The 16796-nt window shown below is 35.7% G+C and overlaps 1 protein-coding gene, 1 long non-coding RNA gene and 1 pseudogene across 3 annotated transcripts; all 3 read left to right on the forward strand.

The window, feature by feature from the left end:
- The first annotated feature begins 4685 nt into the window (after positions 1-4685).
- LOC133880911 (paired amphipathic helix protein Sin3-like 3) lies at positions 4686-6125 on the forward strand. 2 transcript variants are annotated; one of them, XM_062319870.1, is made up of 4 exons: positions 4686-4810; positions 4887-4952; positions 5025-5377; positions 5427-6125. In XM_062319870.1, the coding sequence occupies exons 3-4, from the start codon at positions 5263-5265 to the stop codon at positions 5846-5848; spliced, it is 537 nt and encodes a 178-aa protein (XP_062175854.1). In that variant the 5' UTR covers positions 4686-4810; positions 4887-4952; positions 5025-5262; the 3' UTR covers positions 5849-6125. The 2 variants fall into 2 exon arrangements, with proteins under 2 accessions (XP_062175854.1, XP_062175856.1); XM_062319872.1 differs by having other exon boundaries at positions 5032-5377.
- Positions 6126-8014: 1889 nt separating this feature from the next.
- Positions 8015-10195, forward strand: LOC133881204 (L-type lectin-domain containing receptor kinase IX.1-like; annotated as a pseudogene).
- Positions 10196-13749: 3554 nt separating this feature from the next.
- LOC133882793 (uncharacterized) lies at positions 13750-15879 on the forward strand. The gene is made up of 3 exons (XR_009902725.1): positions 13750-14136; positions 14222-14994; positions 15622-15879. It is a non-coding gene; the product is annotated as an uncharacterized LOC133882793 (long non-coding RNA).
- The last annotated feature ends 917 nt before the right edge of the window (positions 15880-16796 follow it).

Genomic DNA, 16796 nt, shown 5'->3' on the forward strand with positions numbered 1-16796 from the left:
CCCCGAAGGCGTTCCGGGGGTGGTGCGACCACCCCAGGCGCTTTTGGGGGTGGCCGGACTGGCTTCGGGGGTGGCCACGACCACCTGCAGAGTCCCAGCCACCTCGGACTGGCTTCGAGGGTGGCCGGCCACCCCGGACGAGTATTTTGGGGGTGGCCGGAGGGTGGCCGACCACCCCATGGGTTTTCTTCTTCCTCTTTTTTTCCTTTTTTTTTTTTTTTTTTTTTTTTAATAATTTGATTTTCTTTTTAATTTTTTTTTTTTAAAAAAAAAATATAGGGTTTTTTTAATAATTTTAATTGAATTCCAATTAAAATATATGTGTTTTTACCAAACTAAAGATTATGAATAGCCATTCCATTCCACCACCTTTTATTCCTAGGAATAACTATTTATTTTCCTAGTGGAATAGCCATTCGCGCAAACCAAATGAGGCCTAAATATACTCTAACATCCACAACCATAAAACCCAAACCAAAAAAAAAAAGAAAAGCAATACAGATAGAAACATGATCAGTAGGTAAATTGTCAAGTCTATTCCCTTGCAGTGGGCCGTTTTTGGTTCACACAATTTTGGCGTTGCAATCTTAACCAACGATTCAATAATAAATTGAAAAGAATAATATTATTTAGTAGACTTTTATAAAATTTATATCCAGCTGGAATAATATGGCATTGAGAACCAACTATTTTATTAGCACATGTAAAAAAACAAAAATTTTAAAAAAACAAAAGTTATATAATAGCCTATTAAATAATATTAAGCAGTTAGGAATCATTATATTTCAAAAGCAAGTAGATTATTGTTGCTTTCTATCAAAAATGTTTTTGCTTACGAGAGATCAATCACAAATATGGTAAAGAGATAAGGGAAATGCTAAATATCCTCCACTCATCTTCCCTTCATCATCTTATTTTCCTTAAAAAAATTGATTTTTATTAAAAAGTTGTCTCTGATGTGACATCGAAGACAACTTTTTAATAAAAATCAATTTTTTTATTATAAAAGCATGATGAAAGGGATGAATGGAGGATGTGTAGAAAGGCTCAAGAGCTAAACCACAGGAAAAGCAACTAATATTGTATGGGTGCCAAAAGGCGGCCAAGACATGGCATCACTCCATACGCCAGTCTCCACCATCCATTCAAATTTATGATGCTGGCGTGTACGATCTGTTAGAAATAAAGATGTGAAAAGTACAGAATTAATGAAATTAAGCAGAATAAAAAGTGTATGGGATGACTGCACTCTAGTAAATTAAAGCCATTATCTATATGTCTCTTAAACAAATATTCCTTTTTACTTATAAAATAAATTTTGTAAAAGAGAAAATAACAATTTTGTGCTCAAAATCTAATACTGTTCAAATAGAGTTTACAAATTATAAATTCTGAACACTACTTTAAACAAACTATTGAGAGTAATTCGACCACTCTGATTTTTTATTTTGTTTCCTTTAAAAGAATGAGCACGTGATGGATCGGAACGACTTCCAAGATGACACGCATGTTGCCGAAGGTTGGGTGGAGGGGTTTTTTTTTTTGTTTAATTTTTTATTTTTAATTTTTTTAATATCGTGGTACATGAACCAAGAACAAACAAAAGAACAGAGAAACACTAAAATCAAGCATAAACAGAGAAAGGATGTGGATCCTTTCAACTGACGATAGGAAGAAAGGAAGCACGGGAAGAACAATGAAAATGCAGTCACAAAAAGATTTTAATACGGCTTAATGTATGACATAATGGGTATGTTTGGTAATTATTTGTGCATAACAGAGTAGTGGGTTATTAATTTTGAAATTAGTAAAAAGTTCTTAAAAAAAAAAAAAATACAATTGTAACTTGTAAGGAAAAAAAGGATAAAAGTGTAAAGTAAAATGCTAAAATATAGGAAGGCCGGAAGGATCTAGAATCAAAAGTCCACGTGACTTTTTCTTGTTCTTCATTTATTGGTTATGTTTACGAAACTGCCCCATATCCTTCTTCTTCTTCATTTACTGGTGTTCTTCTTCTTCTTCTTCTTCTTCTCCTCCTCCTCCATTAACCACTTCTAATCTCCCAGATCGATTCCGCCTCTCTGAGTCTGACTAAGATCGATCTCCCTCCAAAACCTGCAAAACCCATCAAACCCGCACCTGCAGAAACCGCCCCACATCCCCCCCGCGAACCTGCGGCTTTGGTAAACATAGTTGCGGCTACGGGTGCGATGTTCGCAACCCGCAGGGATGCAGGGCAGGGGCAAAAAGGACGGAAATCCGCCCCGCCCCGCCACGTGCACACCCCTAATAGAGAGAGAGAGAGAGGGAATTAGACTTGGTGATTTATGTACCTGGACAGGCTGGACATTTCAATATGATTAATTATATGAACTAGTTTTGCGCAAGCAAAGCTTGGCGTGCTCGTTGGTTTGAAAAAAAAGGGACATTTGCTTGTGAGTTGTCAAATTAAAGAGGAACTGACACATGCAGATTAGTTGGTTACACCTATTCCTTTATCTTCCATTGAATTTGATCGTGGAAATTTATATCTATCACATCCCAACTTGTTTCTACATTTATAGCTATCACATCCAATTGATCAGAGGTATAGTTATGTTTACCTACCTACCTACGCAAATATTTTTTTTCTTTTAAGCAGTCAAAAATGTATTGTTGTTTTAACGTACACTACTCTCTTTCATATATAAATATGTGACATAGGTGTATCGAAAGTAACAATTTAAGATTTTCTTTTTTCTTTGGATAGCTTCAAATTTGGTTTAGGTGCCATAAAAAACATACAGCGTTTATGTTATATACTACAAAAAAAAAATAACATTAATGGCATTTTAAATGCTGGTGTTTATAAAAAACGCCAGCTTTGCAAAAGGTTGCTGGCATATTTAAAATATGCCAAAAAATTTTATTAAAAAGCCTGGCATAAATTCTTATGCAATTAATGAAATAAGAATTGCCAGAATATAATGGTGGTCTCTTTTCTGGCATATGAGTATGTGCCAGGAAATCATTTTTCCCAAGGAGTGAAAATCGCGCGGGACGCTGAAAAAAAAAAAAACCTGCTTCCTTATCAAGTTTGTTTGTTTGTTTGTTTGTTTTATTTTTTTTTATTTTTTTGAATAACACGCGCGAACGTGCAAGACCTCGATCTCTCTCTCTCTCTTTCGATCAAGTATATATCAGTTTTCTTATATAAATGCATATATCTGTCTCTCACAAAAAAATTTCACTACTGCTCTCTCACAAATCTCCTCCTGAAATCCGCTCCACCATCGTTGATCGACGCCGCCAGCCCACCAGCTCGCCTCCCTCTAATCAGTAGGTGTGTTTCTTTAGCTTCAATTTTCTGTGCATGGATTCTTCGGTAGATTTCAACTTATGAAAACCCCTATATTTTCGTTTAGTGAATACGGTTGAATTTGTTTAGTGAATGTAGTGGATTTTAGTTCAATTAGGTGTAATAATTGTTGGAGGCTAGCTCATTTGTGAAAACCCCTATATTTTCGTTTGGATTGGGTTCATTTGTTTTGGTTAATTTTTCGTTATACATAGAAGATGCACATGTTTTATAAACATTAGAACAAAAGGGGTTATAGTCCCTGTTGCTTGGCATTTGGACATGATTTCGTTGTATAGTTTGTTTTGGGTTTACATAGATTGGGTGTTTGCTCTGTATATATACGGGTGTTAGCTTTGATTTTTTTTTTTTTTTTTTTTTTTTTTTTTTTTTTTTTTTTGGCTTTAACGCATCACTATTTGTTACCAACTTCAGATATTTCATCTATTATAATCTGGCGACAAAGTCAAAAAGGCAAAAGGCACTCAATGTTTCATTTTTTATTTTTTTTTTGGAAATCAACTCAAGATGATACAGTACGTTGCTCCCTTTTTCTGTTTTTTTTTTTTTTTTTTTTTTTTTTTTTTTTTTTTTTGCTTTAACGCATCACTATTTGTTACCAACTTCAGATATTTCATCTATTATAATCTGCCGACAAAGTCAAAAAGGCAAAAGGCACTCAATGTTTCAATTGTGTATGGCCCTCAAAATGAAAGGAAATCTAAATCACCTGCTGACTGTGAGTAATTTTCGCTACTTACATATTAGAGCATCAAGCATTGTAGTTGCTTTTAATACTTAGTTTAAAATCACTTGATAGATAGGTACATTAGTCAGTTAACATTTCTAATAAGTGATACAAAAGTTGAATTTTGAAAACCTTGTTTAGGTGTTAATTAGTATGTGGAATGCACAGGGAGCATTCTGCATGAGTGTTACTGTGTTGAACTTTGTGCATTGGTCTATGGTTGAAAATGGGGTTTCTGCAAATGATACTAATGTTTACGGTTAATATGTGTAGGTTCTTGGTCGGAGTGGGATGGAATGTGAAGGACTTGAGATATTATGCATTAAGGACCAAACACTTACAAATGAAAGTATGCTCTATTTTATTAATATCTAGACAAGATGGTTTGCCAGTTTTAGTATGTTTTATTTTAACCTTTTAATCTATTTGTATTGTATTGCAGGTGCAGAGAAAGTAGTTGGATGGGCCTTAAGCCATCATCTATGAATTTGTGAATTTGTTTATGAATTTGTTTAAGTAATTAGTTTATCAAGATTTGTGTATGATGTTTGTTATTTTAGGGGATATTGCTCTATATTGAATCTCTCTCTCTCTCTCTCTCTCTCTCTCTCTTTTTCACACACACACACACACACACACACACATACGCACACACAGTTACTGATCTTCGTTTGGACACGGGCTCGGAAGACTTGGACAAGTTACTTATTAACACTTTGTTTGAGGTAGCTTTTTTTCTCCCTGTTTTGTGCTTCTTTTTTTCATCATCTTCTTGATGACTTAATAACATATTTTTCTCAGGTTGTAACTAGCGAAAGCAGAAGCTCACCTTTCATTCTATTTATGAAAGATGCTGAAAAGTGTATGGTAGGAAATGTAGACTCATATCTTTTTCCAAGGAATCACGTTAATTACATTGATGCTAGTTTCTTCTTGAAGGTTGAAGATTCAGAGGCTAAGAGGAATCTGTGCACTCAGCAGGATTTTCCCTACATGAATCCTTGATTCAGTGTAGTTAGTGGTACATGTATTGGGTTGGAGCTCTATCAGGGGTTAATACATTCCCTGTTTTTCACCTCTTTTTTCCCCCACATCACTATCAATTTGCTTGAATTAATTGCAGTAGTATCGCAGTTAGTGACCTTTTTGCAATCCTGCTGTCAGGTTCGAACTGGACATGTTGTTAGAGTCTGTGAATGGAACAACCAAGCGTGTAGAAGAACTATTGGAAAAAATCAACAATGATACATTGAAAACAGATGATCCAATTCGTATCAAGGAACACTTCACAGGTTATAGCTTGATTAATAACCAACAAAATTCCAGCACTGAATTTTGCAGCACTGAATCTCAGGTGCATTGAACGTTTATATGGTGACCATGGGCTTGATGTGATGGATGTGTTGAAGAAGAATCTTCTTGCTTTGCCAGTTATACTAACGCGCTTGAAGCAGAAACAAGAGTGGGCTAGGTGTCGTTCTGATTTTAATGAAGTCTGGGCTGAAATTTATTCTAAGAGCTATCACATATCACTTGACCATCGTAGCTTCTATTACAAGCAACAGGACACAAATTCAAGGAAATGGTTTCACATGTTGAGCAGAATATCAGAGGCACTGGCCGTGGTGCATGGGCAGATGGTGGGAATAAGCTTGCTCCACTTCCAGCCTATGGAAATGAGTCAGATGTGTTATGTTTTGACAATGCTGGTGCTTGGAGTGGTGAATTGGGTTGTGCTGCCAGCGAGAGTAGTACACTGGTGAAGAGTTAAGGAATGTTGTGGGTGATTCTAAGTCTGCAGGGCCTATCTCTATCGTGGTAGTCAAAGTTTATCATTCCTGATCATTTCATATGTAGTATTACTGTGACATAGCTTTGGAAGTAAGAGCTTGGATGCCTTTGGCATTTTGGTGGATGTAAAGGGGGAAAACCTGTGTCGTGATCAAGTGGTGGTTGGTTGTCAAAATGTTTAGGGTTGGGTGGCAATGACTGATGCTTGTCTTTTTTGTTTGATCGAGTCTGTTGGATTTTTTGAATCGAATGAAGTGATGCTGAATCCTAATTTAATTCATGTTGACTCAATTTTATGACATTTGTTTGCACCAGATAACTTCTTAGCTCATATATTCTTTAATTGTTTGTTTCTGAAGAATGTTATAGTTTTACTAACCCTGCACTAGCCAGAAAAATACAAATTACTGGCCAGAAAAATACAAATTACCGTATAACCAATTTTTTTAATATATTAAATAAAACTGGCGCATGCCCAAAACAAAATGCTTCCTGGCGCATGGGCATGCGCCAGTGGGTTTGTTGCACCCTTTGGCGCATGGGCATGCGCCAGAGGGTGCAACAATGCGCCAGGAATTATTTCCTGGCGCTTGTTGGTTCAATCCTGGCAATAATTTTTGTGCCAAGATATTCTGGCATATATCACATATGCCAGTAACTATACATTTCCAGACACTGCAATTGTGGTAGATGCAACTGCCAGGAATCAAATGTCAGGAACTTGTTTCCTGGCATTTATTGATGCATTCCTGGCATTTTTTAAATGCCAGGAAGTGTCATTTTTTTTTTTTGTAGTATATAATTGTTTCAATAATCAAAATTTAATTTCAAGAGTTTCATGAGATCGAAAAGAAAACAAGTAAAATTAAATTTGGTCTTCAAGAGGTAGCTCAATCGGCTGGAGACCACTCCTCATAAAGCGAATGTCACTAGTTCGAATTATTTTTTCCCTCTTGTGTGGACTAAAAAATAAAAATAAAAAATAAAAAAAAATATTAAATTTGAACTTTAAAAATAATTACAGCATAATCTGTTGTGTTCTTTTAGGGCATCGTAAGCCAAATCTGCTAATGTTTACCGTGTTAATTTGAAGATGTATAATGGTTGGCTTCTCTCTTATTAAGTACTTCCACTCTATTTTAGCTTTTCATGTTACATTGTGGCCTTGTTTGATATCTCCTTCCCCTTCCCTCTTCCTTGAGGCGCACTGATAGGACAGGCTTTTGACACGAGGTTGAATTTTTCTCGATAGGACAGCCATTTTTTCCATTTTATCCCTGTACACATCGTTTATATTGCACAATTTTTTTATCCTGCCAAGGGTAAAATGGGTAAAAAAAAGCCTGTTTTTATCGGGCAAAATACATGCTCTCTTTTTTTTTACCCATTCTACCCTTATATACAATTGTTTAAGCTGCTGATTTTTTTTTCATATCAGGGGTAAAATAGAAAAAAAAAGAAAAAAAAGAAAAAAAAAAAAGGCCAGTCTTATCTTGGAAAATGACTTGGGGCATGTTTTACAAACTATTCCTAATTCTCCCTCTTTTTCTTTTCACTTCTTTCAAAAAAATCAAATAAAAAGCATTCTAACTTTTTTACACTTTTTATATCACACCAATCATATTTTATTACTATTCAAACAAAAAAACTCATTGCAAAATAAATTTTTTTTCACTTTTTTATAAAACATTCTCAAATTTTATATCATATCAATCACTTTTTACTATACAACATACAAATATTCTACAACACAATTACTTATCAAACACAAACAGACCCTTAATTTTTTCAGCCCTCCTGCCAAAATTTGTCCATCAGTGCGCGTCAAAGAAGGTGGAAGGGCACGTTCACGTTCAAACAGAGCCGAGTCAAATCATGACCCAACCTTCCTTCCAAGTTCAAATCACGACCGAGTCCCGGAGAATTTCCTCACACGCACTCCCTTCCGACTGAATACATAATGTACGACTTGACTTGAGTCTCGTGACTCCCGTTTCAGCCTATCGGTCTCCCTATACATAATCTACGGCTTGATTCCCGTTAATGAGACTTTTGTCTTAGAAGACTTTCTTTTAGAGTACTTCCACTCTATATATTTTAGCTTTTTCCATTACAATCTGCAATTTCAAGCTCCAACCATGGCTTCTTACAACTTCAAAATCGAACATTTCATTTTTCCGAAGTCCCTAAGCCTCTTTTATCTCTTGATGATCACCAATTTCTTCTCAGTACAAAGCCCAGTTACCAATGCTATATCCTTCAACTTCCCCAATTTCACTTCTAGTGACTCCCGTATAAAATATGACAGAGCTTTTGCTGAAGGCCAAGTCATCCAACTCACCAACAACAAGGTCGTGACGGGGTCTTTTGGTCGAGCCACGTATGCCAGTCCCATGCACCTGTGGGACAAGGCATCTGGAAGCCTCACAGATTTCACTACCCATTTTTCTTTTGTCATTGATTCGCGAAAGAATACTAATTACGGAGATGGGCTTGCGTTCTTCCTTGCACCTAACGCCACTGGTTCAACAGTAGTTCCTAATAATGCCACGAGTGGTAGCTCTCTAGGTCTCACTAACGATGACCAACTACTAAACTCGACGGACAATCCTTTTGTCGCTGTGGAGTTTGACATCTATCCAAACATACCATGGGATCCGCCGATTTCGCTCGGGTGGCCCAGCGCACATCTAGGTATTGATATAAACTCCATGAAATCTGTTGCTAATGTGTCGTGGCAGGGGTGGTGGAGTAATACTTCTATTACTCAAGGGCTAATCAATGAAGCTTGGATTACTTATAATTCTACTTCTCATAATTTGAGTCTTCTTCTCACTGGTTTTATAAACAATTCTACGGTAGAGCAGTCTCTTTCTTATCAAGTTGATTTGAGAGATCACCTGCCTAAATGGGTAACTTTTGGATTCTCAGCCGCAACAGGAGCTTCTCCTGCAATGCATACCATCTGCACATGGTATTTTAATTCAACTTTGGAAGATACTAATATAACCAAACCAATAGTGGCAACCAGTCCGAGCCCGAGCCCGAATCCGGATCCGGCCCCCAACCAAAAGAAAAACAACAGATTTGGATTAGCCATGGGGTTGGGTGTTGGAGGGTCTTTTTTGTTTTGTGGGTTGGCTTTAATTCTATTTTACATGTGGAAGAGGAGTAGGAGTCACACCGAAGAGGATCTTGCCCTTGATAGCTGCATGGACGACGAATTCCAAAGGGGAATAGGACCAAAGAGGTTCTCATTTCAAGAATTGGCTCATGCCACGAATAATTTTAGTGAGGAAGAGAAGCTAGGCCAGGGTGGATTTGGTGGGGTTTATAGAGGATTTTTAAGGGATTCAAACTCTTTCGTTGCCGTTAAGAGGGTGTCAAAAGGGTCTAAACAGGGGATAAAAGAGTGTGCATCGGAAGTTAAAATTATTAGTCGATTGAGACATAGGAATTTGGTGCAACTCATTGGCTGGTGCCATGAAAGAGGAGAACTCTTACTTGTCTATGAGTTCATGCCCAATGGAAGTTTAGATTCATATCTTTTTACATAAGAAAGCTTATTGATATGGGCAACGAGGTACAAAGTTGCTCAAGGATTAGCGTCAGCATTGCTTTACTTGCACGAGGAATGGGAACAATGCGTGGTACATAGGGATATAAAATCGAGCAACATTATGCTTGATTCAAACTTCAATGCTAAGCTTGGAGATTTTGGATTAGCTAGGCTTGTGGACCATGTGAAAGGGTCACAAACCACTGTTTTGGCGGGCACCATGGGCTACATGGCTCCTGAATGTGTCACAACCGGTAATGCTAGCAAGGAGTCAGATGTCTATAGTTTTGGAATTGTCGCTTTAGAGATTGCTTGCGGAAGAAAACCAATCAACGCCAATGCCCCTCAAGATCAAGTAGTCTTGGTGGAGTTGGTTCGAGAGCTCTATGGAATAGGAAAGGTACTTGAAGCAGCTGACCCAAGGCTGGGTGGAGATTTTGATGAGCAAGAAATGGAGCGCTTGATGATTGTTGGGCTTTGGTGTGCTCATCCTGATCGAAACCTTAGGCCTTCAATAAGGGAAACAATTCATGTTCTCAATTTTGAGACTCCATTGCCTATTCTCTCATCATATATGCTGGGGCCAACACATCTTGCTCCAGTAGTGAATAGACAAGCAATGACACTTTCTATTTCCAGAAGTTCTAGTAACTATGAGGGAGGACGGAATCCATATTCAAGCAATACTCACACCAATTCATCATTGTCTACCTCATACGATGTAGCTCCTCCATCCGCATCACTTTCGCATACATGCTAAATTGGTAAGAGTTACACTTAACTTGGAATTCTTATTGTTTGATTAAGTGTTCAATTTTTCTCCTATATTATCACTTTCTGGTTTTTCATTTTTCATTTTTGTTTAAGCATTGCTCAAAATGTTTTAGAGTGTAAATAATATACATGTTAATGTGTTTTCTACCTTAAATATAAATTTCATAATATATATATATATACACACAACATAACAATCCCGTGAACTTTGTGATGGATTGAAAATCATATTTGGCGCTTAATGATATGATATTAATATTTGGAACCTAAAGATTAAATGGAAATAAGATAAAAATTTAGATCCTAAATGTAGTTTTTTTTATAAATTAAAGGTACGTATTTAATGTTCAACAACCCCGAAGACTTTTTAATCTTCTTAAATGTAGTCGTCTATAAAATAATCCTAGAGTCTAAAGTCTATAGCACCCGTGTAGACTATGGAGTAAGGACCCTCTATTATTTTTCTTTCTTTCTTTTTTATTTATTTCTACATGAATCAGAAGACCTAATTTTTTATTTTTTTTTTAAATAATTAGTTTAATTTACTGCCTGGCCTTGACCAGCTTGCTTACTCAAGAGTCATGTCAATGAATATACTTTCTGCAACGGTATTAAATTAGTTTGGAGCTCCAATTAGAAGGGACAAAGATAGTATCAATTTTTTTTTATTATTAGGATATTAACATATATTTTTTAAAAAAATAAAATGATGTGGCATTACGTACGCTGTTAAATGTAATAACAAATTCTGATCACATGAAATAAAGAGGATCCTACTCTAATTTGAAGTGGCTTAGAGTACTAATAGTAGCTTCTTTAAATTTAGGAAAAACTCTTAAAAATTATATGCAACAAACTCTCTTAGTGTTTCCTATTAATAAGGGAACCAAATGTGATACCCTAAATCCAGGGTAGCACTTTTGCTTCCGTTAACATAATTTTAATGTAAAAGTCTTTTTCTTTCCTCTCACTTTCTCCTAACATTTAATTTAAGAAATATTTAAATCATATAAGGAAAGGATAAGAGAAGTTATTGTAGAGTTTATTTGAATAGGGAAGCAAAATGTAGTTTGTGTTGCTAATGGTAAATACTTTTAGCAAATGAGACTTGCTTCCTATTATAGTAACTACTCTCGTAGATGGTGCAGTGACACAGTGATATGCCATATTACTCAAAGGATTAATTGATGATAGTTAAATTGAAGAGAAAAATGCAATTTAGCCTTCCAAACTACTTCACTTTTTTCAGATGACCCCCAAAACTACCAAGACTTGCACTTTGGTCCCCAAAACTACCAAAATCTTTGAAAAATACCCATTTTGGAGAAATATCTCTATAATACCCCTGTCATGTGTCATTTTTCAATTCAAAAAATTCAAAAATTCAAAAAAATTCAAAAACGAAAAAATTTTATTTCTTTTTTCTTTTCTTTTCTTTTCTTTTCTTTTTTTTTGAAAAAAAATGGGTGTTTAGGGTGGCGTTATTTCCCAACCGCGAGCTGATCTTCCTAACACCTCTTCGATCACCGTCTTATAGCCCAACTCGACGAGTTTCGATTTGCAATCATCAGCTCGCTAATCTCGACTAAGCTTAAGCTCGCCCTAGTCTAGAAAATATCCTCCACCTGAGAGAAAATCTTGTGATCCTTAAGTCCTAAGTGGCTATGGCCAACGTTTTGAATGCCAAAAAATCACAAAGAGGAAAATGGATATGAACATCAACAAACAAGCTCACAACCATTGATTTCTTCGACAAAAACCAATCGAGGTCTTCCACAACGATGATAGACTTGTTCGTCGTTTGTAACAAAACAAAATTCAGATTGAAATAATTCATAATCTTTAAAAGATCAATATCATATACATCGAATGATAGGAAATTAGCCATATCTGCATTCGGAGAGGCAGGGACGAGTTTGCCGAGCTATAGGCGAGCATCGTGCCCAATGATGATGCTGGAAAGAAATAGTACGTTCTCCGGTCGATTGCAATTTTTTTTAAAAATAAAAAATAAAAATGTTAGTTTTTTTTAGTTTTTAATTTTTTTAATTTGTTAATTGAAAAATGACACGTGGCACAAGTATTATGGGGATATTTTGTCAAAATGGGTCTTTTTCAAAGGTTTTGGTAGTTTGGGAGGCCAAAGTGCAAGCTTTGGTAGTTTGGGGAAACATCCGAAGAAATTGTTGTAGTTTGGAGAGCTAAATTGTATTTTTCCCTAAATTGAATCAATGTTCTAGTTACTTAGGACATTAGTGTTGATGACAGAACGAATAAAAGACCATGGTACCATATAAGGTTAGTACCATACATGCTTTAATCGATGAGTCGAACCCATAAAATAGATCATAGTACTATATTAAATGTTGTACCTAGATAAAGAATTGAGAAAATAAAGATGTTATTTTCTTACACCCTTTTGGACAATTAAGAACGATCACCTGTTGAAGTTGAGACTTTAGTTCATGAATAAGATTCACTCCTAAGAATGATAGATGAAATTTCAATAAAAGAGAATAAGATAAAAGACACTAGTAATTAAAATTATGAGGAGATGATTGATAGAAAGAAAATATACATTATTTTCTTACATCATTTTTTTCTCAAGATATTTTTAGATGATTAAGGATGGAATGACCTATTAGAGATTACACTTAAAATTTGTGTCACTAAGTAAAAAACTTAAAAATTAAGTTTTCTTTTAGGGTAAACTTTATGCGAAGCATAGTTTACGAATTTCGAGGACAAAATTCCGTTAAGGGGGAGGGATGTAATGCTCCATATTTTAAGACATAAAATAAGACGTCTTAAATTAGAATTTAAGACCTAATATAAGGCACAAGAATAAATATGAATATTTAGGAAAAAAAATAAATCCATTAATTAAGAAGCGTTTATAGTTTCAATTTGATAAAAATTCAAACAGACCTTAAACTTTGGAATGACGGAAATAAAATCAAACGAACTCCATTTTAGTTGATTCAAAAACTAGGAAGCTCTATTCGAAGTCTTTTATCTACCTTTCGAATTTTGTAATTTTTGAACTTCATTAAGGGCACAAAAAAACCTACGAAACATAATACCCTTGTTTTGGATGAAAATTCGTATATATCATTATTAATTATTGGGCCTTTGATTTTTATCAAAATCATCATTACCCATTGATGATTTTGTCCATCCATGAACTTATCCCCTTAATTTTCAGCTTTTAAAAGTTATGAAGGCTATAGCAAATTAATTGTTTAGTTAGATGTTAAGTACTAGTTAAGTTCTCTAAGTTAGAAATTAAGGATAGTTATAGATAAGAAATATGATAAGGTTAATGATTACTTAAGATTCTTTTGATGAGTCATATGCCTAGGTGAAGCCCTTCACGCATGAAATTCTATTCTCTTCCCTTTCTCTGATTCTTTCTCATATCAAGTTCACGATTACATGGACACCTCGCCATTAGGTGCAGCTCCCTTGTTCACATGGTTCTCTTCTGTTTAACTCTTCACACATGTCATGCAACACCTCACAAAACTTGCTGCCCAAGAACCTTTCTTCACATCAAAATCAAGCTATCCTAGCCATCCATTTGTGTTTACAAGGAGAGCACCCCTCCCTTCACATTTCACGCCAATTCCCTTCTTCTTCTTCCTTATTGTTCTGTTTTCTCTCGGCTAAACTGTAGCAGCCCTATTCTCTCTTTTCTCCCTTTCTGTTTCTCTCTCAGTTGGTATAGCAGCAGCAAGAGCACCCCAAAAGAATCCATCCCCTTCTTTGTATACAATAGCAAACCAGAAACAACAAGCTCTTCTCTTCTCCTGTCTGTCTCTATTTCTCTCTTTAAATTCCTGTAGTTGCAGTGGGTTACCCGAACAACTCTCCTCTCTTTTGTCTTTCCTTACTTCCAGCAGCAGTTTATGTTCTTCATAGAAAACAGTAAGCTTCATCTCGCTCTTTCTGTTTCTCAATTTCCAACAAAAGAGGTTAACAAAGAAAGTCCTTCTCTGTTTCTCTCTTGCAGGAAAAGGGTCCTTGTGGTCCTTCAGTTTCTCTTTTAATTTCAGCAAGATCAATCTCTCAAAACTCACTGTTTTTTTCTCTCTCGGTTGCAGTAGAGAAGAACTCTCAAAGAAATCCCCACTCTTTCTCTGCTTCGGTTTGTAACAGAAAAAGGAAAAGGGAAAGTTCTCTTAAACTTTCTTTTCCTCTTCTCTTTTTCTGTTTGCAGAAAAACAGCAGGCCACCCTTCCTTTTAAAACAGCAAAGCAAAGAAGAAAATAATATCCTCTCCATTTCCTCTTCTGCTCTCCCTACAGCAAACAGGTTGCAGAAACTATGTCTCAACCCTCTCTGTCTTCACGGTAGCAAGACCCAAATAGCAGCAGCAGAAACTCTCACTCCCTAACTTTCACCCACTCGGCCAGCACAAGAAGAGCGTCAACGCTCTCTTATATCCCTCTTAAACTCTCTGTTTTTCCTATGGACAGCAGCTCCTTTTCTTTAAAACAAAAAATAGAAAGAACCACTCGCTTCCCCTCTTTTGGGTCTCGGGCCAAAAGTGCAAAGAAGCTCGGTTCTCTCTTCTCTTCTCTCTTTTTCTCTCCGTGTATTAGGTCTATAGATGGAAAAAGAAAAGAAAAGAAGAGTAGGAATGAAGAAAGCAAAGAAAAGAAACTCTCAGTTTCTCTCACGAATTGCATCTCTTTTAAAAGGAAAATAAAAAAGTTCTCTCTCTCTCTCTCTCTCGTGTATGCAGCAAGGGTGCAATTTCAGCCATTTTTCTAGAAGTCTTTGGTGAGCCTCTATAAACCTAGCTTATGGTTTTATTATTAGGTTGAAAATAAGTGTTTGAAATATATTTGTTGTGAAAACAAGAATATTTTTAAGACGCCGTTATGCTGCTCAAATATTTTAAAACATTACTAGACATTAGATATATTAATTTTGTTATTCTGTCCAATGATATAAAATTATAAAGGTGGGAACATAGGCTCCGTGAAAGAATTAATAATAACAAAACTGGATTTATAGGTCTCTAACATAATCTAATAAGCTTTGAGCTTAGGCTCCTAATAAAAGAAGCATAAGCTTTAAATATATGAAGCATAGACTTCAATTGGACGGAGCATAGGCTCCTGATAAAAGGAGCATAGACTTTAAATATATGAAGCATAGGCTTCAATTGGAAGGAGCATAGGTTCCTAGAATAAGTCGTTAACCGAGCAATGGCTATAACTAGAGGTATGCAAGAAGAAAATGGTTACTAATTAAATAAGACTGTATATATAAAACTATCATTACTTCATTGCATTGTGTATTTCTTAAATAAATCAGGAATTATATTATTATTGAAAACAATTGACTCACTTATGGGTATATGGAATTGTGGTATTATCCACAAACTTATGAATGATGGTGCAGGGACTGAGGACGGGGAATACCAAGAGTACCAAGACTGTTTGAATCTTTATTTAGGTGGATGAGGCTATCTACCGCCTCTTGGGTGTGATGGACTACCCTGCTTAGTCTATCCTTTTATTTATATGCATCAGACTCATTCTTCTATCTTTCTTTGGTGCTGTAACAATTATTACAGGATGGTTGGTATTTTATAACAGTGTTGTATATGGCATATATGTTACTATTTTATGATGTATTTATTATGTGAGAACATCAAGTTACAATTAGAGGTAATTTATTTAGCTTTGATGTGTTATATTCTCTAGTTGTTATAAAAAAATAAAAATAAATAAAAAAATTCCGCTACCAATTCTTAACTCTGATGATGTCTATGACGTAGAAATCGAATTTTTCACTTACACCTTCTTACAAAAGGCGGGGCGTTACAATCAATTCCTTTTGATCTGACCTAATGGTTGAGAACCATTCTTGGGCTCCAAAAAGAATAAGATCTTTGCACAAAATATCAACAAAGAAGAAGCCTGCGTGATTGAGGGCTTCACTTGGGTTGTAACTTTTCTTCAATATGTATATAGACTGCTGGGCTGGTTCCACGGGCTGGGCTGATGGACTGAGTTCATGTAGGAATAAAATGGACCCATTAATTATTAATGTTAAATTTTCGTCCAAATCAAGGGTAGTATTTTTCGCGGGTATTTTCATGCCCTAAACAGAGTTCAAAAATAATGAAATTTGGAGGGTAGCTAGAAGACTTCGAGAAGAGCATTCTCGCTTTTGAATTGACCAAAACAGAACTCGTTTGACCCTATTTTCATTATTCCAAAGTTTAAAGTTCGTTTGAACTTTTATCAAATTGAAACTATAAACACTTCTTAATTAATGAATATTTATTTTTATAAATATTCATATTTATTTTTTTGCCTTATTATTAGGTTATAAATTCTATTTTAAGATATAATATTTTATATCTTAAAATATGGGACATTATAATGGCGATCCCAAGATTCAGTTTCCTTTCCAAATAAAAGGCCCGCAGCTCCAAAACGGCGGTCTCGATCGCTGTTTTGAGGTTGTCTGCAAAGACAACACAACAATAACTCACTTCCCATCTTACAGCGACTTGGTTGTCAGATCCATCTCTTACAACGACAAAAGACTCAATCTTCTCAACCCTA

The sequence above is a fragment of the Alnus glutinosa genome, chromosome 11, assembly GCF_958979055.1.
Source record: "Alnus glutinosa chromosome 11, dhAlnGlut1.1, whole genome shotgun sequence".
NCBI lineage: Eukaryota > Viridiplantae > Streptophyta > Magnoliopsida > Fagales > Betulaceae > Alnus > Alnus glutinosa.

Excerpts from the sequence above, each read along its gene's own strand:
- LOC133880911 (XM_062319870.1), top strand. The coding sequence starts at position 5,263 with ATGTTGTTAGAGTCTGTGAATGGAACAACCAAGCGTGTAGAAGAACTA. Across the intron at positions 5,378-5,426 it reads TATCAAGGAACACTTCACAG|CACTGAATCTCAGGTGCATT; the intron begins GTTATAGCTTGA and ends TGAATTTTGCAG.